The sequence below is a fragment of the Solanum stenotomum genome, chromosome 6 (genome assembly GCF_019186545.1).
Source record: "Solanum stenotomum isolate F172 chromosome 6, ASM1918654v1, whole genome shotgun sequence".
Lineage (NCBI taxonomy): Eukaryota > Viridiplantae > Streptophyta > Magnoliopsida > Solanales > Solanaceae > Solanum > Solanum stenotomum.
Window position 1 is genome coordinate 59,266,016 of NC_064287.1, and position 27,920 is coordinate 59,293,935.

The following is a 27,920-nucleotide window of genomic DNA, read 5'->3' on the forward strand; positions in this document are numbered from 1 at the left end:
TTTCCAAAAAATTATTACACTTTCAAAAAATATGCATGTGCAGAAGTATTTACGATAAATCATTTAATGAAGATAAATCAAATATTGTGAAAATCACAAGGAATGTGGAAGGTTGTGAAAAACAATTAATAGGTAAGAAGAAGAAAAATTAAAATAATTAGCAGTAATAATTGAGGTAATTCATATTGTTATAAATGAAGGTTTTTAGAGGCAAAAAATATGTGTAAGTTACATTACATATGCTCATAAGAGGTGAAAAAATAAAATTGACCTATTAAAGAAGAAATTGTTCAACTTAACTCTCTTTGTCCTTGATTACTTGTTCACTTTTGAATTGACACCTATGATAATATTTGACATAGTAAGTTTACTATTTTATCTCTATTAATTATGAGGAATGAATTAAAAACTTAGAATTTTCAAAAAGTTTTATATTTTTCAATGCAATTAATTGAGGATATAATAGGCAAAAAAAATTGTCTTATCTTGATTTGTCAAAATGGATAGCACGAGCGAATAAATTAGTTTCACACATTTAGGGAGAATTGAATGTGGAGGATTAAAATATGATTGTTGAGTTTTTTGTTTACTCACTATTTATGTTATTTAAACATTACTCTTATTAAATTTGATTTTAATTCAATAAAGGGCTGTAAATTTTATACTATGTTGAACTTGTATTTCAACCTTCAAGTAATTAAAATATGATTGTATAATATTTAATTAAATGGTTTATGATATTTTGATTTATTGCAATGATGAAATTGTAATTCGACGTTGATGATAAAAGTTAATACAATATAATATGATTAAATATAAAATAACTAATTAAGTTTTTAAAAAGGGTAAAAATGTCTAGCAACTTTATACGGACATTTTCGTCTTTCATTTTTTGATGTTATACTTTCCCACTTGGAACATTTACTATATGATATGCTTTTTATTTAATATTCAAATTAATTAGATGTTTTATAATTTTTTATTGAGTGGAGGGGCAAAATGATAATCCAACTTTGAAGGTTGGAGCTTCCCACCTTTAATAATATATGAATATGAATGAATGAATACGAATAGAGAAAAAAGACAAATATACCCCCGAACTATCGTAAATGGTATGCAGATACCCTCCGTCATACTTTTGGGACATTCGTGCCCCTGCCGTCCAAAAACTAAAGCATATATGCCCTTCACTCTAACGGAAGACTAAATAGGGACACGTGGCACAATCTTATCTGTCGATCCGATATTTAATAAATATCGAATCGGCGGATAAGATTATGACACGTGTATATTTGTTAGTATAAAGGATATATATGCTCTAACTTTTGGACGGCAAGGGCACCAATGTCCCAAAGGTATGACGGAAGATATTTGCATACCATTTATGATAGTTTGGGGTATATTCATCCCTTTTCCCATATGAATATGATATGATGATACATAATCTTTTCCCATTCTAGATCAATGGGAATATATAGATCCCAATGCCAAAAATTACAATCTACAGTTCCATGAGTTTAGCTTAGAATTATACATCATCGCCATTGTTCTGGCTCGGGATAGAAGTCTTATTGGTTGACACTTGACACGATGATACACGTAAAATGGAACCTCCCTTCCAATTATGAACAGATCAAACATCTTCATTTGAAACTTGCAGTTCCTCCAGATGCAGGGATAGGATGGAAGGATATGAGTTGGTGTTCATCGGTCTCTCCAGAATTCGTGTTTCACTACATACAACACTGGAACAATTTCGTTTCCTCATCAAGTTGAAACTCTCCACATCAAAGGGCGTAAATCCTGTCGATGTCAGAATTAGAGAACTCGGAGTGGTACCATGAGTTGGAACCACTTCTAGCATGTTTTTCCTTCTTCCTTATCGATCTTTTCTTCCTTGATCTTACCACATAGTAAGTCATGGTTCCAAGAACCCCGGCCATTATTATTCCTCCTACTGCTGTTACCAATATTGCAGCCCATTCATACTTGCGACCGACCACTATATAAGAGGATGCCATAAATGCCACTGAAGTGCAGACAGAAGCCAACCACATCAATTTGTTAATCACCTCGACAACTCTTCTTTCAGCCTTAGTTTCTCCTCTAACCAATGTAATCTGAACTACGACAACAGCAAGAGATGTAAAAAGAGCAAGGGCGTTGAAGATGAAGAAGATCTTAAAAGAAGCAGTGCTCGCAACCACAGCCACTCCATGATCATCATCACCTCCAGGCACAGTAAAAATAGCAGCAAAGGCAACTGTGGCAAAGAGAACAGCAACAACTGTCACAGAATTCGTTGCATTATTAATCCCTTCTCGATGGAGCTTTCTAAGCTCTTTAGCAATTCCGTGGACATTTTTATTTGTCCTCTTAGTTTGTTCAAGCTGTGTGTGAATATCTTTCTTGATCTGACTGACAGTTTTCCTCAACTCATCCCTTGGTTGGTTCAATTCATTAGCTCTAACAGCTCCATATTTGTATAAACACTCCTTTATATCTGAGGATTCTTCAGAGAGTGGAAGATCTTCAGCTATGTCAAGAGCTGTTTTGTGATCTCTGTTCAGTGCATTAACATTACTATCAGGCAGGCGTAGCAACTCTCTTACTATCTGCACAACAAAAGTTTAAAATTGACTATCAATCACAATATCATTATCTATAAGAGGTGATAAAGCCAGTAAGTTCCAACAGTCAGATCTTAAAAGCAAGAAGGGGAGTGGTTCAGCTAGCACAAAAGAATGGATACCATGCAGTATTTCATTATCAAGATGAACCAATGTGGCCAAGGACCATGATTATTGAAACAATCGAACAAATGGTGATCTAATATTTTATATAATCTTACAGACATGCACCAACAAACTTGACCATAATCCATTCAATAAACCAAATTTAACAATAACATCTTTTATTAGGAAAGAGAAACATCAGATTTAACAACAATTTTCTTCTCATCGATCACATGGAATAGTAAGTTTGTGTCATGCTTTGAAGCACACCATGCATTACAAACAGAGAACATTAGAGGAATAGTGATGTCATATTTGGTGTGAAGGATGGGGCGAAGAAGTATTACACAAAAGTTTCATGTTTGAGTAACAGATTATATACCTCAGCGCGTTTTTTCCGGGTAGCTATGTGTAATGCTGTGTTGCCAAACTTGTCTGGAAGCATAACTATAGCAGCATCAGCCTCGAGAAGCAATATCACCACCTCACAACTGATTCCCTTTACAGCCATATGCAATGCAGTTTGTCCTTTCTTATCCGTCCTCCTGGCCAATTGTGGATCTCTGTCAAGCAAAGCCTTTACAATTTCCACGTGCCCTTGTCTGGCAGCTAAATGCAATGCATTTTTACCATTGGACCTAGAAATTTCCAGTAAGGTGCAATCCTTTGACAGCAGTTCATTGACCACTGCAATATGTCCTCTTGAGGCAGCAGTTATAAGAGGGGTTGCATTTGAAGGGCCAAATGTTTTACTTAGTCCGGTATCATGCTCTAAAAGCAATTGGACGATTCCTGTCATAAGAACGCAAAAATAAGTCTTTGTCCAATAATTAGTATCTTCTGGCACCATGAAACTTATCCATCTTCAATATTTTACTGAACTGTAGAGTTTTTTCCTGAATGTTTACTGCATAATTCTCCACACGCATTTTTGGCAATTTCAAGGTTGCAGTAGGTCAATTCAAAAAGTTTGAACCTTCAATACCAACCAGCATCAGCCTGCTCAGACTGAAGGCATGACATTCTAAAACAAGATCTCTTCAAGGATAATACCCTCTTTTGACAAGTAAGGGATTGGGTAGGGGGGTGTTCGGGTTCAAATCAGAATTTAGTTTAGACATAATACATAAACAGACACTTAAAGTTGGTCTCAACCGACAACTAAGCACTTAGCACTCTAACTTTGAGTATGCACACCTAGATACCTCAACTCGTTTCCAATGTGTCAGTAGTACACTCCAACTTACCAAATGATCATTTAGACACCTTCAATGTAAAGTAACACCAAGTTGAGGTGTCTAGATGTGCACTCTCAAAGTTGGAGCGCTTACTTTCCAGTCAAAGCCAAGTTTGAGTGTTTATTTATGTATTACGAAAGCTACGACCGGTTTTTAACATTGCAACTTCAAGGCATACTTTCCCTTTTCAATGTAAAGTAAAGCAAGTACATTGTCAAATCTTAATAAGATTATGGGGGAGACATAAAACTTGGTTAGCAATTTTTTCAATATTCCAGCATCTTGTTAAACTCGATCCTTCATCTTTCCATATCAGAAAAGTTAACAAGCTGAGTTTAAGCTGAACTGTAAAGGGATAAATAAGTTGAATGATCAAGAAATCTAAGATCCTCACCATGGTGTCCTTGACTTGCAGCTATATGCAAAGGATCAAATTCTGACCGATTCTTCTTAGTAAGAGTATCCTTGTTGCAGTACTTTAATAATTCTTTCAACACCTCAAGATATCCCTTCGCTGCTGCTGTAAAGAGTGCTGTCTCTCCTAATTCATTCACTTCATTCACTACAGATGCTCTGATCTCTGCGACCTCTTGATTAAAGTCATCGCCACTCAGCGTCCCGACCATTTGAGTATCAATGTCATTAAGTATCTGCTTCACTGCTGCTAGATCACCTTTCTGAGCTGCTAAATGAAGCTCAGTGTCATTGTGCCTTCCCGTAACCTGTTTTACATATTTCTTTTTCCCTGCTTGGTCAATTCTCTTGCCAGAATTGGAAAGCACCAGAGCTGGTGCTGTTGCGGAAGATGGAGATGGGGTTGGTGATGGCTCAGCTAGAGGGTTACGGCTTGGGGTTGGAGTAATCAGTCCTTTCTCGACATCTCTCTCACCTAGTATAAGCACAAACAGAACTAGTCAGCAAAAAAGAGTAGCTACTCAGCATTAGATAATCAAGAATCAGGTTGTAATACCACTTATAAAAAACCAACTCCATCATAAAGTCTTCAGAACTGAACACTATTGAAGCATAAAAAGAACTTGCAAAGTTTATTCTCATCCGTTGAACAAACTTCAATTTTCCAAAAAAAAACTCAAATTGTCATCTAAGTGGCTGTTCTCAGAATTTTTTGATAACCGTTGTGTCCAGGACAACTTTCGCACACCACCACTAATTCTACGAGATACCTACCACCTACCACACCTCCCACAAGCAACATAGCAACATGTACCAGATAACTTTGGCCCAATTTCAAGGATTGATATAGCTTTCCTCAACTAGTTTCAGATCGAGGTACAGTAATGCATATTGTCATCTAAATAATATGAAAAATCACACCATAGTAAATCGCTCAAGTTAAGAATTTTGTACATATGCAAGGTACAACTCAGTTGAGTGTCTATCAGAAACAACGTCTCTACCCCACAAAGGTAGATGTAAGGTTTGTGTACATCCTACCTCCCCAGACTCCACTTGTGTGATTACACCGAGTATATTGTTGTTGTTGTTTGGAAGGTACAACTCAATGAACATAAGGTACAAACTCAATGAATATAAATCTCTACTAAGAAATACCCATATGCTTAAAACTATATCTCCAGCTAATAAACCAAAAATAAAAACTCAAATTCCCCCAAAGAACCATTCTTTCTACATATAAATCTCTCATTCAAAATACCCATATGCTAAAATCTATATCTCCAGCTAATAAAGCAAAAAAAAAAACTAAAAATTACCAAAGTATATACTGATAAATCCATGGATAATTTTTTCCTATTTATTTAAAAAGAACCATTTTTTCTCCATATTAATCTCCTTTGTTCAAACCCAGATGATTAAAACTATATTTCCAGCAAATATAGCAGAAAACAACTGAAAATTTCAAAACTAGCTAATAAAAAGAACTATGAAATACCCATATATTTATAACTAAATCTTGAGCTAATAAAGCAAAAAAAAAAATCGAAAAATTAGCTACTGATAATTTGATGATCAAAACAATTATGAATATATATTTTTTAATTTTTATGCAAAATATAAATATGGGCTAGAGTTACCTTCTTCCACAGGAGAAGCCATAGAAGAAGAAAAAAATTAATTTCAGAGAGGAATTGAAGTAAACGGAGAGTCAAGAAAAATGAGAGTTTTATCAGATTTGAGAAATGAGAAAAGGGAAAGTGTAAAGGAAAGTGGAAGATGAAAAAGCATAAAACATATTTTAAATGAAAAAGAAAAAAAAAGGAACTAGAAGACAGAATTTAGGAAAGTGATGAGAAATAACAAGTTGAAAATGATTTATTTTATTTATTTATTTCTAATTATTTAAAAAAACTTTATGCAAAAGAATCAATAATTATTTTTTATTCATCTCAAAAATGTGAGTGTAAACACTAGTTACCCTTAAAATTGTACATGTGAATTTATAGACGTGGTTTAAGAATATATTAATTAAAATTATCAAAATATATGAACAAGGTAACAAGAATAAAGATTATGAAATGATAAGTTAAGCAAATAAAATGAGCTTGAGTTTTGATGTTGGCAGTTAACAATGTTATTTGATAAGCTTGAGAGTTTAAGAACATTTGGATGAGAGTGTATTGAAAGTGAATGAATAAACTTAGATGATTTGAAAAGAGTAGATAAAAGATTATTCATAGTTAAATCCTAATGAGCATCATTCGATAATCTTGTCCTTATTAAGTCTAGTATCTACTTCAGTTATGTAGTTGGTAAAGATCTCAAGTTCTCTCATAACGGAAGATGGAGATCTCGGATTCTTTCGCAATGACTAGTCCACTGAGCTTATTAGGTTTAGTCACAACTTAGTGTTTGATTCCATACTTTCAGAGTTCAACGAACTTTATAAATATGACATCGATTTGATTCTGACTGTCTTAACTTCATATCTTTCATCAATAGAATTATCATCACCAATTACTGATGAAAACATTTGATTATTATTCATGCTAAATCACATTTGACATATTCTTCTCATCATGTATCACTTTTTTAATCTGTCTGAATTTTACTTCATACAAACACTTCACTAATAGATTGAAGGTGATGAAGCACATGTCATTTGAAGGCATTACAAAAATAATTTCATCATAAAATTTTCATAAATATTTAATTGATTGTATTAGAAAAATAATATCTCTAAAATAAGAACATATAAATGAAAATAGCGTTTAGCAAATTATTATCCAAAATTATAATACAAGAATTAAATAATGATAAGATTTTTTAATAGATATACTTTTATTTATAAAGGTTTAGTTGATTGGACAAAAATAAAATATAGAGATATATGTACTATGAACCACATATTTTCACTTAAAATAATAAATTTGGATAATTTTTTATTTTCAATGGAATAAACTTATCTCACCGTTTACTTTACATTAATTAAACTACTTCCTTTATATGTAAAATAAATAATTTATATATAATTATCTTTTCTTTATCAATTATCATATAAACAATTTGTTAATTTTAATCTTCCTTAATTAATATGTGAAATTCTACAACTAAATCTTCCTCTTTTATATGGACAGAAATTAAAGCTTTTTTTTTAAAAAAAAAAAAAAACATTTTGAGCAACTAGAGAGAGCACAATAATAAAGCTGGCCCTATTGGTCAAAATAGACGGCCAGCAACCACTAATTCATTTTTCGTTTTAGTTTATCTAAAAAATAAATAAATATATATACTATTTATAAAATTAATTTAATGTCCAATTTTTAATTTTATCTCAATGAGATGATTTATAATTATACAATATTTATTATTTAATATAAATCATAAGTTTCAAAGGTTTTTTTCTTGAACTTTATGGTGAACCAAAATGCATCATATAAATTGAGACAAATGAAGTATTATTCATAGACATAATACATAAATATATACTCAAGTTTGGCCTCGACTGACAAATAAACATTTTAATTTTGAGTATGCACATCTAGACATCTTAATTTGTCTTCACTATATTAGAAGAATGTTGAACGCCTCCAACTTATTACAAAATTATCATATAGACACCTTCAAAATTTACGTGTCACATCAACATATTGGTTGTCCACGAGACACTGTGAAACGAGTTAGACTATTTAGTTGTCAATTGAAGTGTCTAGACACGCACTCTCAAAACTGAAGTGTTTACTTTCTTGAATATCTCCATTATCAATTTATTTCTTGGGAAAAATAAGCAAACACCCCATAAAAGCAAAATAATTACAAACATATACCCATTTACATTCATACCCCACTAAATAATTACATTATATACCCCCTTACTAATTTCACTTAACTAATATTAAATCAGTATCATATATTGTATTGGTGTCATTAAGGCTGATAATTTCGCTTAACTGATACTAAATCAGTATCATATACTTGATTGGTATCATTAAGGCTGATAATTTCGCTGAATTAATACTAAATTAGTATATATATATATATATATATATATATTGTATTGGTATCATTAAGGTTTCTTGTTAAGAAATTACTCATTAGTCAATGATACTATAAGGATCTATTTGGAAAGCCACTTGGTAATTGGAATTGGTGTAATTACTAGGGTAGTAATTACCGGCCTAGTAATTACACTGTCTAATAATTACACTGACCTGTTTGGTTGCCACAGTGTAATTACACTGTAATTACACATATCCTGGATACCACAGTGTAATTACACATGTTCTGTTTGGATGCACAATTGCAATCATAAAATTATAATAAATTTTAAAAATAAAAATTAATTATTTAAAATTTATATTAGACAAATAAGAAACTTTATAAATGACATTAAATTAAATATTTAAGATACATATTATTTTTTGAAAATATATTAATTAATAAACATATTTTCTATAACTAATATTATGAAAAAATAATTGATTTATATTTTTTCAAATTAATATATTTCAATTGAATTGATCGTAACAACTAAAAGTATGAAGTTTCTACGAATATCGTGAAATGCATGTTTGATAAAAAGAATAATATATAAATAAAATGTCATAAATTATTAAATGTTTGACAAAAATATAATCTATCAAGTCTAATTAAAAATCACGTGCAATGTATATTCAATATTACTAAAACAAATGAAACTGAAAATATAACATAGTTCTTATAAATTCAAATAAAAAAATTTAACATAATACTCTTATAACAAATTTCAACATAGCAATAAATATGATTTATTTTTATTTTTTCTTAATAAAGAAAACGTAAGTCTATAACCTTACTTAACAATAAATTTTATTTTAATTTAAAAATTAGAATACTAATAAAATTATGCTAATGAGAAAATAAGCATGGCATAAAGAAATAGATAATACAAGAAAATTACATAGAATCACGTAAAGTAAGGTTGAGAATAAGAAGAAAATGAAATATAATAATATAAAATAAAAAATAATTTTTTGCAAATTTTTAGAATAATAAAAATAAAAAAAGAACTTAAAATAATAGAAGTATTAAAACAAAAAAATAAAAATAGAAATTAAAAAAAAAGAAATTAAAAAGTAATCAGGTGGTAATTACACCATGTTACCGGCAATTCACAGTCTCTGTCTGTGAATTGTAGAGTGTAATTACCCCTGCAAAGATCTCGAATGTAAAAGAGATCCGGAACACAGCTTAGACCTATGGTCTCAAAATACGCTCCTATACTTCCTATTAGGAAAAGGAAATTATACAGATGAAAAAAAATACATCATCATGATAAATACTTTTATCGGAAAGGTGAATGACTGGTTTTCAGGATTAACTGAAGATGCAGAAAAAATAATTAAAAATGATACCTTAGAAGGATTGAAAAATTCTAGTGAAATCATCAACCTTAATGATACCAATACATTATATCATACCGATTTAGTATCAGTTACATCACTCTTAACGAGTGGAGCGTATGGAGTGTAATTATTTATGAGAGAATGAATATTTCAGGAATTACTTTGGATTTGGGTATGAACTTGTAGTTATTTTGAATTTTATGGCCCATTTATGTAGTTTCCCTACTTTCTTTCCTTTTCTTTTTAAAAAAAGAAGTTAATATATCCATTGGGCCGATTTTATATAATGAAAAAAAGAGGCCCAACAAAATTTAGCCGACCCAATAGTGACCGGCCCAAATAAAACAAAAAGAAAACAACATATGATAAATATGTTTTTCTTGATTTATTTTTTAATAATTTGAGAAACATTCGTTAATATTTTTAAAAAGTTTGAACAAACATAGCCAAAAATACTTTTGTTATGCATTCAACATTATTCAATTTTATTTTCATTATCTAGCATTCTGATTAATATTGTAAAATCCTTATAGGCAGCAACTAGAAGTGTTATCAAAGGCAAAAATCTTTCAATAACACTCCAAACCTAATTGGGCTTTAAGCGCTAATCGAGGTTAAAAGGTGGGCTTTTAGTTTTAAAAATGTGCAACAAAGAAAAAAAAGTAAAAATATATTTCGTAATGCTAGAAAAAAAGTAACAAATTCATTCATAATGTTTTAGTAAATATATCTCTTTGGCAATAAAATTTAATATAATTATTTAATACTGCTCGATTCAAGATAGAACTCATGGACAATCAGGCACACAAATTACTTATTTTTTAGGGAGGGAACTTTTTAGTATTGAAATCAACAACTTGTAATCTATGTTGCTCTTACCTTTTCAAAAATATTGTCACATCAGTATCAAATCCTTCAAAAATAAACTATTTTTTGAGAATCCCACAACATTTATTAGTTTAATACTTCTCGATTGAAAATAGAACTCATGGGCAATCAAGCACACAATTTACCTATAATTCTGCAAGATTTGAGAGAACTTTTAGTATTAAAATCAACAACTTGTAATCTATGTTGCTCGGACCTCTTCAAAAACATTGTCCCACATGTATGGTATCCCCAAAAAACACATTACTTTTCGAGGATCCAATAACATTTTTGAAGAGTTTGAGCAACATATAGTACTTACTACACATTTTTAAGAAATACATTGCCAAACACATGAGTTTGGCAATGATGTTGATGATGACAATATTAAACTCCTTGACCTAACATTTTCATGAAATAAATCAGACAAACAATTCCCAATATTATCAGGTGAAAATCTTACCAACACCTCCAAATCTTTTTCCCCACTCAATACTACCATATAGTACTCATAAAAATCCCTATAAAAAGGCACCAATTTTCTTGCAATCGATACTTTGATCTCGTCTCGTAGAGTCCCATCAGGTACAACCCACGATTTCTGTCTCTGATACGTTGCTTCAAACGATTCATTGAATCGTTTGAAGTGTTCCTTAATCGTATCAGAGGAAATCGAGGGATCTAAACTCTGAGGCAAACACATAAACACCTTATTCCAAGCTACATTTTCGTATTTTGTTGAATATAACTTTACCTTTCTCTCCAAGTTCAATATCCATTCATCTCCCAATATGATCTTGAGGGTACTTCCACGTACCCTCTCGATAATGAATTGGATATTGTTAGCTAAGAAGAGATAGGATAACGCGATGTCATTGTACAACTCTGCTTTGCAATCGAGTTTGCAAAGCAGAACGAGTACAATCCAAGCCAATTTAGCACAGACTGATGAATTTTCGGGCGTTTCACTTATCAATGCACTGTCGAAATAAGTTTCAGCAAATTTCGTTGATGTAGAGTCAGAAATGATATATGAGAGGACTCCATTGTAGCTTGCTAACGAAGCCAAGTAATCCGAAACAGAGTTGGTTAACGGATGAATTCCCCCACCAGGAACTGGTGTTTTCAAGGAATTCCTCTGTATTGACAGCTCGAAATCAGAGATGATACTTAGAACAGAGATCTTAAGTTTATTTAATGACGAAATAGCTTGAACTTTGACAGATGAGATCGAATCAAACGAGAAGATTGATTCGATCTCTGGCAATAGTTCAGCTATTGCTTCGTGCAAATCCATTAAAAGAAAAATCTTTTCATGTGATTTCTTCGTCTTTGCAACGAGCTCAGGAAATTTAAGCAAAACGATTCCTCCTTCTTTGGCTATATCACTAAAACATGTTTCATTGATTGTTTTCGAGGTTGAAAAAACATGATCACAAAGAAACCTCTCTCCATAGAAGAGTATTTTCACCGCGATTTTAGTTGAATCAATCCAATGCTTGACTTGATGTTCGAGAACATTTGGTTTCATCGCGTTAACATAAGCTGAGCTACGCGATTCAATTCCAAGACGATAGAGTCCTTCATCGACGATAGATTTCCTGATGATCCTGTAGATCTTCCAACACTCTTTTGCATAGCCAGAGCCAATCATACAATCTGCGATCATTTTGAGATCAGACATTGTTAGAAGTGAAAGATGTTCAGCCTCAGAAATGGATTCAGCACCAGTAGTGTGCTGAATCTCATTTCCGGGGTCAGTTGATTCTTCTGAATCAACTGAAATTGACCTCGATATGTGTGAGGATTGACTAGACTTGGATACTGATTCAGGATCCAAATGCTCCTTTTTTGTTGACAAAATTTGGTAAAATTCATTTTCTAGTCTTTTCATAGCCTTTTGCATCAAGTTTTGTGCAAGTACAAGTTTGTTACAAGTTGCATGTTGTGTAACAAAAAAATGCATAGCTTTTTTCAAGTCTTTGATACATTGAATGTATTCTTTGGCTTCTTTTCTGTCTTCTTGAAAGAGTGAAGTGAATTTTTCGTTAGACGATTCTTTATGATCCCATTTTTTGATAATAGTGTCCGCGTTATCAATATTCTCTTCCATGATAGATCGAGAGAATGTCAACGAAGGTTTCTGAGGAGGTATATGACTAGAAAAGGAAGAGAAGGATGAAGTGGTTTTCGCGAAAGAGAATAGGCTCTTCTTGGCTCTCTGTGGTGTCGATGGTGATGATGGTTCTCTCTTAGACATGTCAAGAATCGCCATTTTGTGAAAAAAAATATTTATTTATTTTTGTATCGAAACGAAAGAGTAATAATTCTTGATCTTGTAGTAAAGAAAGTTATTGTGAATATTTGGTGTAGGAATAATAGTTATGATAAGAGAGTTTAAATAGAAGAGGGAAAAATTGACTTGGTACACTAAATGGACTTGATTAAGACTTTAGATTTTTTTTTTGAAACTTTGAGGTAAGAAAGAGCCAATACAGCTGGATTTGTTGACAATTGCATGTTCTAAGAGCATATTTTTTCTTTTTCGGTTTCCCACTTGGTGTTCGATATCTGTAATAGAGTTTGATTAATTTGGATTAGTGAATTGGAGGGCTCATTTCTGGAGGTGGCACTCCAAACATGATTTTTTTTTTCGGGACTGAACCTGAAATATCTGATTAAGGATAGAGGAATTACAGTCATTTGATTATAACCAATATTGGTTGTAAGAGCAATTTTAAGTCCTTGATTTGAACTGAGATATTGTTTGACAAAACTCCACCAAAATTATTAAAATAAATTTTAGATCCTTAAGATGAGGGTTGAGTTGTGGGCATTGAATTTGACTGGTCATCCCAATGTATGGATACAAACCAATTCTAAAGTCTATGGTCATCCTAATCTATAATTACAAATCCAAAAAAATAATCTTTATGGTTCATATTAAAATAGATTTTTTAAGAAACTAGTAGATCAATGCACAAAGCTTTCTGTATGTGCAAGTTTGGTGAAGGATCGAATCGTATTGTATATTATAATTTGTACATAGTCTTACTTTGTGTTCCTACAATAAAATTTTTCTACAGTTTGAACTTATGACCAGCAGGTCACTGGCGGCAGCTCTTACTATCGCATCAAGGATCCTCTTGTCCATTGTATATTTTTATAATGCCCTAAAGTTGTTATGTTAGATCTAGAGAAATTTAGAGGGTGTTTGGGTAAACGACAAATTGATCAAACTGATTTATATAAACATCTTTTGACTTATCTACGTATTTAGTATACATTCGAAATGTTTATGAGCCAAAATCGATCCAAGCTATAATTTAATCACTCCTACCTTATGGCTTTTCAATTTATAATTTGCTCAAGATTTTCACAATTGTATCTTAGACTAGGGGGCAGCAAACCTAGCTTCTAAGTTATCGATTCACATGACATAATGATTTTTATCCAAACTATGTGTATATATTAAGAAATCCATTGAATATTTATATGTATTTAACTGTAACCTCATATTTATAATACATATTTATCTAAACAGATCGATATAAAAGCCATAAATTTTAAATTCTAATTCAACACCACTCATTTCTTCCATGCCAAGCCACCTCTTTTCCATTAGATGCTTCCACATTTTTTCATGGAATTTTGGTATAAGTTCTATATTCACATATTAAATAGATAATATGAAAAATATCATTACTTTATTATTATTATTATTATTTCCTATTTTCACAGATAATGTAATTAGTTTGACTAAGGAAACAACCTGGAAGGTGTTGTATGGGGGTTGGTATTATGGTTTTTTCAGTTGTGACCATTTCATCATTGTCCTTTAAATAAATTGATATTGAATTAATTTTTAATTTTTATTATTTAACAGTGGAACTTATGCCTAGTGGAACATAAATTCTTTAAAACTTGAAATCATTATATAACTTGTGAAATGTTATATAAAAAAATATAAAACTGTATCCAACAAAAATTATTTATTATGAGAGACATAATTAAAGATCGGGAGAAAAAAAGAAGCAAATAACCATATATTCTTTTTTTTTTTCAGTTGGAAAATATTTGTCTTCTAGATAAAATGGGCTTGTTTTTTCCAAATGATTTAAGTGTACATTTTGTTATATATTTTTTTCTTAATAGCAATAATTATATTTTGAATAAATAGATATTGACTAACTAATTTATATGGAACATGGGTGCACCTTTAACAATAAAACGACTTTCAGTTCATTAAAATGACTTCCAATTGGAAATTACAGTCAAATTGCTTATTCCATTAAAGCTATATTTTTCTAGCTAATAATTTCTAATGTTGAAATTATTTTTAAGAAAAAAATTATTTCGCTTTTAAGCGAAGGTGTATCCTAGTGATCAATAAAATAGAGAAAATTATGAGTTTTTTTGGTTCATTTGCTCAAGTCTGATGGGTTGAGTTATATATCTTCGTTATTTATTGGGTTGTGCACAAACAAGACAAATACCATCAAAGTTATCTGATATATGGCTCGAGCACCATTAAAGTTACCCAATACGTGGCCCAAACACAACTAAAGTTACCTGATACATATATTGATAGGATGAACTATCCGACACCTATACTATAAACAGAAATTATACGTAAACTAGTCCAAATACCATTGATTTTGAGAAAGAAAAAAAAGGTTAACAATTTTTCTTGTGTACTTGGTATCTTTATACGAAACAATCTATGCACCTCACAAAAATAGCAGTAAGATTTATACATATCACCCTCTCCACAGGGGCGAAACAAAGTAGGATTGAGGGGGTCATTTGAATCTCTTTTGATGGAAGATTACATTATTTATACACAATTAAAATTATTTTATATATATCATAAGTAAAGTATGGAGCCAAAATTTGCACGAATTAAGGAAGTTCAAAATATGAAAAAGCAAACACACGAAGAAGTCGAAAGGGATTAAACATATCTATATTAGATGTTAAACACCCTTCGACTTCTTCGTGTGTTTATTTTTTCATATATTGAACCTCCTTAATACAAATCCTCGCTCCAATACTATCTCTCCCGACTTCGGCTTATAATATCACACTAAATATCTTATTAATGAAAAATGTTGGTTTGCATTATTTTATTGAGCAATCACATGGGCTACGCGTAAACATGTCTACAATAACTTTGGTTGATTAAACGAACTTGCTATTTATTTTTAATATTAATAATAAATAGCACGAGTCATATCTTATCTTCATAATTGCTCTAGTGACTAATATAATACTATATATTAGAACAATTTCTTTTGACCGTTACCAAAAAAATGTTTTGGACCAATTCAATAATTCTTGAATAATGTTAGGCATAAAAGACAAAAAAAAAAAATAGAAGAAAATCTTGAGGGTTGCACGTATAATGCAGAATTAGTGATTAGTCCACTGCATTTCTGTCATTAATCTAAGATCATAACTTTTATTATAATCCTTTGAAAAAAAGGCACGTTGATGGTCACTAAAATGTTTGTTTTTTTTTATTTATTCACTACTACCTAATCGACTCAAATCTATGACTAAGCAATGATAAAGAGATTTGATTTGTTAAAGATTTTGTAATGTATTAATCAAAATTAAAGGATCTTTAGTTTAGACTAATTTCACGCGGTACCTAAGATACCCCAAGAACTAGTTGTTTTCTTCTTCTTTTTGATTTCCCATATGGTTTTTAGTACACAAATTAAAGTCCGACTAAGCCAATTTCACACCACATAGGACCTCCAGGGAAGCGTTCCTGCCAAAGATTTTTCCATACCCAATGCTGAGAAACAACTCAATCCCACTAGTTGGCACAAAATTCAAAACTCATCCCTTTGTTCTTCTAAACTTCAATATCAAGCTATAGTACAATAAAATAGTAAAATCATAATGAGTTTAATCCACACATTACGTGTTGTTTGCGCTCGTACATGAGATATCTTAGAAAAATATGTGTGAGCACAAGACATGTACATATCAACTTGTGTAAGTTGCTACTATGACATTAATTGAATTCCATTCAAGGTGCTAACAGCAACATGACCCCACTTAATCAAGCAATCATTTGTCTAACCAAGTCAAATGGACTTCTAAAACCCACTAGGATCAAATAAAAATCTCAACATGGCATGAAATACCTACTGAAAAGGGTACTTTTAATAACATAAAAAAAGCAAACACTTGATACTAGGAACAAATAAAGCTCCATATCAGTCATGTTTCTAATGTCACAAGTGCCAAACAAAGCAAATTAAACAAAATTTGCATGATAAATGGTTTAAGCCAATATATATCCTGAATCAAACACCAAAATTTCTGCGAAATTAGATCCTAGCCTACACTTTGATAGCATACTTTCTCAAAGGGAAGTACATCTCCTTCTTCTTCTCCCTCTCCGTCTTCAAAGATGCCTGTGAGGATATAAAGAGTTTAAGTTAATGTCATTAATTATGTTGTTTTACACTTGTAGTTAGGTATCAATGACATTGCTAGGAAAGAGAAAAAAGAAGATGCAGGAGATATTGAAGAAAACTGTGGCAGCATAGCATCACAAACACCCCTCATCCACATTCATTGTTTAAAAAGAGAAAGCCCTCTGTTGTAACAAGTTGTTAGGATCCGGATACAATATCTATTTAAAACTATTTGAAAAAGTGTTGCAAACATAGCTCCCCTCTGTCTCAATTTACGTGGCACTGTTTGACTTGGCATAAAGTTAAAGAAAGAATGGAAGACTTTTGAAATTTGTGGTTTAAAACAAACCCTAGTATTTTGAGTGGTTATATATCATTAAGGAGAATTATAAAGATAAATTGTGTCTAATTATCGAAAGGCGACATTCAGTCTAAAAGGGCAAGTGTGTCCCATAAAATTAGGACGGAAGGAGTAGCCAAAAATAAATAAATACTATACTCACTAAATAGCAATAGTTTCATTCTTAATGGGATAGAGGAAGCCATATATAGAACAAAGAGTAACATATGCATTGCAAAATTAAGACCCCAGAAGCTCAATAGCTCTAAGTGCATAAACACTAGTTGAAGGCTAAAATCAAGGACTACCTGGTGCTTGGTCAAACGTTTGCGGATGGCCCTAGTTTTCTTTGGGCGCAGGTCAAGAGGCAGGTATTTCTTGTTCTTGTAAACTTCCCTAAGAGCAGACTTTTGCTTCTGTGAAATTACAGTCAGAACCTGGGCAATAGACAACCTTACCACCTTGCTGCATCCACACAATCATTAAGATAATCAGGGTCGATATCAAAACTATAAACAAAGCCATGCAACACTCAAATTGATAATAGCCAAAACATTTGCATTAGTTGATTCATTCTACCGTTTAGTCACCAAACTAAGAAAATACACCACCAACTACGTTTTTCTTGCAAAGACACCACCAACAAAGTTTTTCTTGCATGCTATGAGTATAAACACCAATACTCCATTTCAAAAGATCACCAATACTAAGTCTCCGTACGATGTTAGAATAATAAGCTTCACTAATAACAAGCCAATAATAGCATACAAATTGCTTCACTCTCATATTACAAAGCTTCTAGCAATGCTCCCGATCACTCACTTGAAGCGAGCTCGACTGATTATATATGTCAAGTGGAAAAAAAAGACAACACTTGAAAAGTAATTTGAAATTAATGGATCGAACTATACAGAACAATATTGTTAATCATACCGAGTGTCATTCGGGGTGCAATATAAGATAAGTAATGTACATGTAGCTCATTCAACTGTATGCTTTCGCAATCACACTAATCACTCACAATATACAAATCTCAAGCGAAATTATACTAAATCCAAACAAATATTAAACTAACTCAAACAAAGACAGAATGCATACATTTTGGAGAGCTTGTTAGGAGCACCACCAGTGACCTTGGCAACACGAAGAAGAGCAAGCTCTGCCTTCAAATCCTTCAACTGAGTCAGTAGATCAGGCTTCGACTTGTTCCTCAGCTCATGAACCTTGATTCTGGCTGCATTTTCACCAAAAACACAAAATTAACCACTAAAACTACATTAGATTTACGAAGCAAAATCAATCAACTCCTCCTCACTTCCAAATTAATCACAATTTCAACTACATGAAACCTCTGTATCAACTCCCCTCCGTTTACGTTCAAATTCATCATAAATCACAAAATTATAACAAATCAATCAATCAAACTATACCTAAACTGAAAATCACTACGATAGACTATTTTTAACCGTATAAATCACAAATATTGAAGAAAAACTATAAAATTGATTCAGAATTAGCGATTTTACAGTGATTTGAGTATACGTACCCATTGTTGATGTTGGTGGAGATAGCTACAGAGGCGGCGGCGGCGGCTCGTGAGTGTTGATTCTGAAACCCTAAATGGAATATGGACGGAATTAGGGGTATATTATAGGGTTATATACTGGGCTTTGTCTTAAGTTCTCTGTTGGGCTGGACTTGCCTAGTAATTAGTTGGCCCATATAGTTAAATTATGGGGTTAGCCCGTATTGATCAATTGTTCTGATCGGAGAATTAAGAGCAACTTTCACATATAACAAATATAAAAATAAAAATTATATGTTATAGCTATAGTTTGTATAATTGCGCTTCATAGCAAACTTTATATTTGCTATGGAGCATCAGATTGTACAACTCGCTGGCTCCTTTTCAGATTTGTATAATTTCGCTGGCTGCCATTTGTATAAATCGTTGTCCTCTCGTTTGTATAAATCGCTGCCAGTCTCTCAATTCAATTTTATGTGTTTGTATATCTGCATAAAATTTGAATTTGTATACAATTGAATCGAAATAAAACGTTTGTATATCAAATCTCTCACTGTAATTTGTATAAATATATGTTCTTTTTGTTGTGCTTTTCAGTTGTATATGTATATATGTGTAATATGTATATAAATAAAAAATTGTATTAGTTGAATCTGTATATGTATTTGAAAATTCATGAAAAAAAATAAATTTTCTTGTATACTCTATTTTTGAATCCCGCCAGTTTTGTAACAACAGCCGAAGAAGCAGCCATTTTCTTGTCCTTTCACTCGGAGAAATTGCTATAGCAAATTATATGAAACAGTAGCTGCGAATTGGAAATAAAATAAATTATAGCTATAACATTTAATTTGAATTAATAATTTGCTATTATATACAATTTTTCCAAGAATTAACCTAAATGGTCGTTCATACAATTTGTTTTAATAAAAAATAGATGAAAATTGTATAAAGTATATGTAATATATGTGTATAATTATATAATTTTAGTGTAACCTAGTTAAGGGGTCCATAGTTGTCGCAATCACTCATTGGCCTTCAACTCGAGTGTTTTTATTCAATGAGCCCAAGTTTACCTTCGTGGATGAGAAATTCAGGACTTGTTGGTAGATTAGATAGCTCGCGCTCTAATATTTCATTGATCTTTTCTGGCCCTCTGTCTATGAGAATATGTGTCTATTTATTTTTTTTGTGTATCGATTAGAAAATAAATAATAAAATCAGTTGGCTATTTGTATAAAGATTTTCATTTAAGCAATAGTTGTAGTATATAGAGTTATGCATGTTTAGCCACTTGGAAATTATCTTTTGGCGTTTGAGACTGAAGTTGTACAACTTTCAATTTAAAGTTGTAGCAATAATTTTTTAATATTTTTGCTTGAATTTATAGGATTATTAACTAGAAAAATATTGAATGCCTGAATTTTAATCATACAAACATTCAACGTGATTGTTTGAAGGTGATTTTATCAAATTCTATACATAATACCAATTTAAAAGCACATAAATGAAATTTGTTATTAGTTTTCTAAAATTGTAACTCAATATTCATGTACCAACTACTCAACTCCTAAATAAGTAGATAACCAAAATTATTATACCACTACATATCTTGTTTACTATACACTTCTTAAACCTTAACCATGGTTAATTATTTGTGAAATTTACAAAAGTATACTAGTTAAGACTTTAATTAACAATATATACACATATTTATTTTTAATTACAAATAAAGTTTCTAAATTACAAACATAGCATATTTAATTAATTTTCGTTTTTAATTATTTATTTATTTTCAATTTTAGTATATCATTTTTTGGGGATTCTGTGCCTATTTTTGGGGGATGGTAATCATCTATTAAATTTATCTCACCAATTAATGGTTATTACTTAGTTTTTCAAATATTTTTTTTTACCTTTCCACCTCTTCAGTTTTCCAAGAAATTGTTACTTCATATGCAGTTTTATATTCTTGAAAATTTTAAAACTTCTCTCTTCCATGTTCTTCTTCCTTCTTCTTTGTTCTTCTTCTCTCTCTGAATTCTGTTCATCTTAATTTCACCATTGTTATTTTTTACCTTCAAATTTTTTAAACGTGAAAGTTGCTCAATAGATATTGGAACAGTGCTAGATATCATATAGACTAAGAATCAAAAGGTTCACGTAAAAAATATCAAGATACTTCACTAAATACAAATCGTAAACCAATTAAAATCTTTGATTCAGTTTCTTTCAACAGTATCGTAAGGATAGGAATACACATGGAGGTTTATTTTCCGCAATTTTGATAGTATTGTAAGGATAGGATTACACACGAACCTTACAACGATAATTAAATCAATATCATATTATAGATAATATTTTTTGAATACCACACCAATATTAGAGAAATCATAGTTTTCTATTATTAAAATTGACAATTATTTCATAACCATTTACATAAATAGATTTGTGCATAAAAAAGACAAGTTAATATCAAAAACTCGCAAACATGAATGTTTCTATCATTCAATACACCAATAATATGATTCATCCTACCAACATAAAACTAAAAGTTTCAACTACATAATGTTTTAAGTAAAAATAAAATAAAAACAACACACTATTGTTAAGCTTGATCCGCAAATTTGGGGCAAGTCTTCTTGTTATGCCCGGGTGTACCACATTTACTACAAGTGACTTTACTTTTCTTGCATTTTCCTTCATTGAATTCCTTCTTACGATCATTATTTGGTGGTCTGTCTGGTTGCTTTCTTGCAATTGGTGTTTGCATCATATATCACTCATTCAATACTGTAATCCACGTAATTTTCTGTAAAATTGTAAATTATTAATCAATTTCCAAAATTAGCAGAATGGTGTTCCTAATTATAAAGTAATTAAATTACACCAAATCATCTACACCATCTCAACTAACAATTACACATAATAATTTACCATCACAAATCAGTAAGCTTTATAACCAATTTAATAATTCTTCAATTTTGTTAGCTATACCAAATCAGGCAACTTATGACACCAATCAATGTACCAAAATATTTACTGCTAATCATGCTAGTATTCAAAACGACTGAAGAGACATACATTAGTGGTCTAGACAAACATTTTCACCAAATCAGTTACCAAAATATATATCATAATTTAGTTGTATAAACGTCAATTTAACATTTCTTCAATTTGTTATCTATAACAAGTCAGACAATAAAATATACCAATAGATGTACCAAAATAATAACTTGCAGTTGGTGTTTCTACAAGGTCTACATGATACTAATTACACCAAATCACATACCATAAGTAATTTGAGAATTATGGTATAAAATTTGTTATCTATACCAACTCAGACAATTAAATACACAAATAGATGTACCAGAGTACTAACTTGGAGTTGTTCTTTGTATAACAACATATCACACACCAAAATAAATTATTGATTTAAGGTGTTTATATAAGAAATGCAACATACCAATAACATTTTGACAAAATCAGTTACCAAAAAACATACCATAATTTCGTTGTATTTAATCAACACAAAACAAATTTCATAATACAACAAAGTTGTGACCTATGGTGTTTATAAAAACACAATAAATAATATCTCTTACACCAAACTATCTACATTATCTACACTATCAATATCACATAATAATATATCATCACTCGCACGGAAAAAAAAGATGATAATGGTATTTCTAAAAATATACTACATAATTCCAATAAACCACATCATATCCACCATGTTCACTATCAATTAAACATAATAACATACTAAAAACGATTAATAATTTTTATGGTTTATTAAAGAATTAAATCTAGCCAATCGTTGCACCAGACTACTACCCAAAGCATATCAGTTTTATACTAAACCAAATAACATACAATTGAAACCAACGACTAATTAACAAAACGACTAAATACAGATTATGAGAAAAAAAGTGATCAAATCAATCGTTAGTTGTTCAAATACCTGATGCGTCCCATCACCCGTTGTGTTGTATTAGAGTTGAAAATTTATTGGTATAATCAGCATAGAAAGAGAGTTTTATATTTGTTAAAGACCTTATTTTATGGGAGAGATTATATAACAAATCTAAGTAAATCAGGGAAGGTAAAATAATTGGAGAAAATCAAGGAATATGTGATAAGCATGGCTGACTATTTCTACATTTTAAAAAAAAATATAAATTCTAGTTTTGAAAAAAAAGTATTGCTATATAAGTGGGGAAAAAAAGTATTGCTATATAGTTGTAATTAAGGTACTTAATTTGTATACTTAGGTTTTTTACCCTAATTATTTTTCACTTTGATTTATCAATTCATTAATCTTAAAATTAAATGTATAAATACAAATAAAGTATATACTAATATGGTCCACCCAATGTGAGAATTTTTTTGGGAAAATTTACTCTTATGGCATCCCACCCACGCCACCCTACCTACTCGTCAATCACAAGAACCTTCCTTGTAACCTTCACCCCTCTTTCTAGAATGTATTCACTCTGATTATTTATCTGGTTTTAACTAAATATAAAAAAAAAATTGAATCTTATAGTTTCAAACTAAAAATATGTTAAATATATCAAAATATCTTGAGTCGAGCGTTTATCGGAAACAATTTTTCTACTTCTAAGGTAATAATGAGGTATGTTTACATTCTATCCTCTTCAAACCCTACTTTATTGGAATACATTGAGTTTATTGTTGTTGTTGTTGTCAAATATATTGAAACACAAACATACCATGTGTAATACTTTCTTCGTTCTTATTTATATGTCACCAATTTATATTTCATGCATTTTAAGAAATTAGGTAAGTTTACCATTATACCTTTATTTATGGATAGTGATCTCTTGAATAACATAAATTAATTTATTTTAATTAATTTAAATTACCAAAAAACATGAATAATCATATAGTTTTTCTACGACGGTCAAATTCATACTTTCAAGATCTTATGTATTGATTTTGTTAAATCACATATATTAAAAAATATCTATTTTTTATTTTAACAAAAATAAATTGAAACAGAGAGAATACTAAAAAGAAAAGTAGGACCAAAAAATTGAGAGTAGCAAAGAAACAGAAACGTGGATCAAGTCGTCGTCGTTTTAATACTATTCAAAGTCAAAAGCAGGCAGTCTTGAATAAACAAAATCCCTAAAAACGAGTAAACATACAGCTAATCGTCTCCATATATTCCGATTTCCTATCAAAATTCCTTAATTATAGCGATAACCCATTTCTCAAATTCATCACTTTCTTCAGATTCTCCAAAAATTTCTCAAAAATTCATCAAAAAATCATCTGGGTTCAACTGATTTTGTGTTTCAGTTGATTTTGAGTTGAAAAAAAAAAGATGAACCCTTCATCTTCAACTACTGGGGGTGCTGGATCTGATGATAATACTTCAATTAGAAGAAATTCAAACCGACCCAAGTATTCAAGATTCACTCAACAGGAACTTCCAGCTTGCAAACCGATTCTAACTCCAAAATGGGTGATTTCTGTTTTTTTACTTGTTGGTATTGTGTTTATCCCAATTGGGGTTGTTTCACTTTTAGCATCTAGAGATGTTGTTGAAATTGTTGATCGTTATGATTCTGTATGTGTGCCACTGAATTCGACAGATGATAAAATTGGGTTTATAACTAATTCTAGCATAGATAAAACATGTGTTAGGACTTTGACTGTGCCTAAGAGAATGAAGCAGCCTATTTATGTTTATTATCAGCTTGAGAATTATTATCAGAATCATCGTAGGTATGTTAAAAGTCGAAGCGATCAGCAGTTGAAAAGTGCTAGTAAAAGGGATGATACTGGTTCTTGTGACCCGGAAGATCGTGTTAATGGTCAACCAATTGTGCCTTGTGGGTTGATTGCTTGGAGTTTGTTTAATGATACTTACAATTTTACTGTTAATAATAATCAGCTGTTGAATGTGAACAAAAATGGTATAGCTTGGAAGAGTGATAGGGATCATAAGTTTGGAAAAGATGTTTTTCCGTTAAACTTTCAGACTGGGCCGCTAATTGGGGGTGGGCAGCTTAAGAATGAATCGTTGGACAAGCAAGAAGATCTAATTGTTTGGATGAGAACTGCTGCACTTCCGACGTTTAGGAAGTTGTATGGGAAGATAGAGGTGGATCTGGAGGCGGGTGATACAATAAACGTGACGTTGCTGAACAATTACAATACTTATAGTTTCGATGGAAAGAAGAAGCTTGTGCTTTCTACAACTAGCTGGATTGGTGGAAAGAATGATTTTCTTGGTATTGCTTATCTTACTGTAGGTGGATTGTGTTTCTTTTTGGCTATGGCTTTCACTGTCGTATATCTAGTTAAGCCAAGGCAGCTTGGAGATCCAACATATTTGTCATGGAACCGGAACCCAGGAGGTAACTAGCATGCATGTGAAGTCTGTTGGCTCGAGCGTTTTACCATCTTGACAAAGCTTGTGTCTTGTAGCAGCTATCTGTCTACAAGTTCTTTTTTTTGAAATGTTCTGCATATACTTTTAAACTCATTTGCTAGGAAACAATGATATGTAATGAAGTATTTTCCCTTTGATAAGTGTTTATTCAAAATTATGTATGTACAATCGAAGTAATTGCTTAAAAGACTTGAATGATGCCAGTAGATTATAAATGTGATATTGCAAAACATTTATGATATGTATAGTTTCGATGGAAAGAAGAACCTTGTGCTTTCTACAACTAGCTGGATTGGTGGAAAGAACGATTTTCTTTGGTATTGTTTATCTAACAGTTGGTAGATTGTGTTTCTTTCTTGCTATGGCTTTCATAATTGTGTATCTAGTTAAGCCAACTTATTTGTCGTGGAATCGGAAACAGGTGGTAACAAGCATGCCCATGAAGTCTGTTTGCTTGAGCATTCTACCATCTAGTTTGGTGAGATACAAGTCTTGTGTCTTCTAGTAACTGTTTTTGTGTACAAGTTCTTTATGAAATGTTCTACATATAGCTTTAGACTCATTTGCTAGGAAGCAATGATATGTTGTGAAATATTTTTTATTTGATATGTGTTTATTCTATTTTACTTAAATATAATTGAAGTAATTGCTTAAAGGTCCTGGTCATTCTCGTCTTACGCACTGTGGTGCAAGTAGATTATAAATGTGACGTTATAGTTTTGATGGCAAGAAGAAGCCTGTGCTTTCTACAACTAGTAGTTGGATTGGTGGAAAGAATGATTTTCTTGGTATTGCTGATATTACTGTTGGTAGATTGTGTTTCTTTCTGGCTTTGGTTTTCATGATTGTGTATCTAGTTTAAGCCAAGGCAACTTGGAGATCCAACTTATGTGTCGTGGAATCGGAACCCAGGAGGTAACTAGCATGCCGATGATGTCTGTTTGGCTTGATCATTCTACCGTCTAGGTTGGTGAGGGATACAGCTTGCATCTTGTAGTAGCTATCTGTGTACAAGTTAGTGAAATGTTCTGCATATAGAATTAGACTCACTTGCTAGGAAACAGTGATATGCAATGATGTATTTACTCTCCGCGGAAGTAATTGCTCGATGGAGCTGTTCATTTCTTGTCTTACGCACTATGGTGTGAGTAGATTACCTATACGTTACCATCGAGGGGTATGGTGAGATGATTGGGATCCCGCGACCCCTAATTAGAGGTAAGTAACATGCCTACAAGGTCTGTTAGCATTCTACCATCTAGTTTGGTGAGAGTCAAAGCTTGTGTCCTCTAGTAACTGTTTGTGTAGAAGTTCTTCATGAAATGTTCTGCATATGGCTTTAGATTTTTTTTTCTAGCAAAAAATGATATGAAGTACTTATTCCTTTGACATGCTATAGCGATATAAAATTATGATTTGAAATTAGATTGATATGAATTTGAAGTTTTGTTTGTACCTTCAATTTGAATTTTTTCATCATATTAATATGAGAAGGATTGCCACTTATGATGTTTTTTCGTATATTTTTTAAATATCTAAATATTAGATTTTAAATATTGAATCAATCTAGTTCAGTTTAACTTCGAAAATTAGTCAAATTGATGCTCGTACTAAAATAAAATGTGACAAGTAAAAATGAACGAATAAATGTATTTTCTAAGTGATACTTACCCACATTTCACTTATAAATATTTTTTGTAAAAAATATAACCAAAAATAACTACATCTTTAACTTCAACTCCATAAATTTTATAAAGTGAAAAATATTTGAAATTTATGATCAAACAGTTACTTAATTTTAAGAACCTAAAGATTTCATGTACCAATTTTAAGGTTAAAATTTAAAAGTTTGATTTTTTATTTCAAACTATGACATGTAAATTAAAATACAAAGAGTATTAATTAAAGTAGACTATGTGCTTGCTTAATTTATCTTTTAATTAATCATATTCTGCTCATTCATTTCTATTTATCACATTTCGTTTTTCGAGAGTTATATTATATCAACTTCGCCCAACATATTAAGATGAATTTTTTTATCATATTAATATTATACTGAGTGTGAGGACAGAAACAGATGCCAACCAAGGAGAATGACAAAACAAATAAGAATCGAGTTTATTTTAACCAATTGTTAGTTATATTTGAATTACATTATTTGAAATCAATGAGACCTTCTATATATGAATATAGAAAGTTCCATGTTCTAAATTATAAAGTTTCATTGAGGTGACTATGTATTATCTGCAACAAGCTAACACTATCCTTCAAAACAGTTTTGTAGCCAATGGCGGTAACAATCAGTAGAGCCAGGATTTTCACTAAGAGGTGTCAACTGTCAACACATAAAAGGTAAGCACACCAAGAAAAACAAGGGGATTTAACTTATTTACGATATCTGGTTCTTTGCATTACAAAAACAAACTATTAGTGTACATATTTAGTTATATAAACAACGCAAAATCCTTCAAGTGATGCTAGCAAAACGCCACAAGAACCAAAATAAAGGATCCTCTATACTACAAGTTGACAATGAAAACACTCCAACTT

General features: G+C 31.3%; 4 protein-coding genes across 4 annotated transcripts; 1 reads left to right on the top strand and 3 right to left on the bottom strand.

Annotated features, from left to right (window-relative positions):
• Positions 1 to 1,446: 1,446 nt before the first annotated feature.
• On the bottom strand, positions 1,447 to 6,191 carry LOC125866850 (ankyrin repeat-containing protein ITN1). Its single transcript, XM_049547215.1, has 4 exons — positions 6,028 to 6,191; positions 4,368 to 4,862; positions 3,118 to 3,527; positions 1,447 to 2,615 (listed from the first exon to the last, which is right to left on the bottom strand). Exons 1-4 carry the CDS (start codon positions 6,047 to 6,049, stop codon positions 1,788 to 1,790), a joined length of 1,755 nt encoding a protein of 584 aa, XP_049403172.1. The 5' UTR covers positions 6,050 to 6,191; the 3' UTR covers positions 1,447 to 1,787.
• Positions 6,192 to 10,972: 4,781 nt separating this feature from the next.
• LOC125867873 (exocyst complex component EXO70H1-like) lies at positions 10,973 to 12,980 on the bottom strand. The gene has a single exon (XM_049548462.1). It carries the CDS (start codon positions 12,914 to 12,916, stop codon positions 10,973 to 10,975), a length of 1,944 nt encoding a protein of 647 aa, XP_049404419.1. The 5' UTR covers positions 12,917 to 12,980.
• A 3,866-nt stretch (positions 12,981 to 16,846) lies between these two features.
• LOC125868223 (60S ribosomal protein L35-like) lies at positions 16,847 to 19,092 on the bottom strand. Its single transcript, XM_049548855.1, has 4 exons — positions 18,962 to 19,092; positions 18,514 to 18,649; positions 17,724 to 17,880; positions 16,847 to 17,072 (listed from the first exon to the last, which is right to left on the bottom strand). Exons 1-4 carry the CDS (start codon positions 18,963 to 18,965, stop codon positions 16,998 to 17,000), a joined length of 372 nt encoding a protein of 123 aa, XP_049404812.1. The 5' UTR covers positions 18,966 to 19,092; the 3' UTR covers positions 16,847 to 16,997.
• Positions 19,093 to 24,060: 4,968 nt separating this feature from the next.
• On the top strand, positions 24,061 to 25,598 carry LOC125867416 (ALA-interacting subunit 1-like). Its single transcript, XM_049547911.1, has one exon. The coding sequence runs from the start codon at positions 24,297 to 24,299 to the stop codon at positions 25,341 to 25,343; it is 1,047 nt and encodes a 348-aa protein (XP_049403868.1). The 5' UTR covers positions 24,061 to 24,296; the 3' UTR covers positions 25,344 to 25,598.
• Positions 25,599 to 27,920: the final 2,322 nt, after the last annotated feature.

Bases quoted from the DNA above. Each gene is read 5' to 3' on its own strand.
- LOC125866850 (XM_049547215.1), bottom strand. From the start codon at position 6,049: ATGGCTTCTCCTGTGGAAGAAG. The intron at 4,863-6,027 runs GTAACTCTAGCC...TGCTTATACTAG, and splicing joins GGCTTCTCCTGTGGAAGAAG to GTGAGAGAGATGTCGAGAAA. The intron at 2,616-3,117 runs GTATATAATCTG...TTTGTTGTGCAG, and splicing joins CCCGGAAAAAACGCGCTGAG to ATAGTAAGAGAGTTGCTACG.
- LOC125867416 (XM_049547911.1), top strand. From the start codon at position 24,297: ATGAACCCTTCATCTTCAACTACTGGGGGTGCTGGATCTGATGATAAT.
- LOC125868223 (XM_049548855.1), bottom strand. The intron at 17,881-18,513 runs GTATGCATTCTG...GTGTGGATGCAG, and splicing joins CCTAACAAGCTCTCCAAAAT to CAAGGTGGTAAGGTTGTCTA. The intron at 17,073-17,723 runs GTAGTCCTTGAT...ATATCCTCACAG, and splicing joins AACGTTTGACCAAGCACCAG to GCATCTTTGAAGACGGAGAG.
- LOC125867873 (XM_049548462.1), bottom strand. From the start codon at position 12,916: ATGGCGATTCTTGACATGTCTAAGAGAGAACCATCATCACCATCGACA.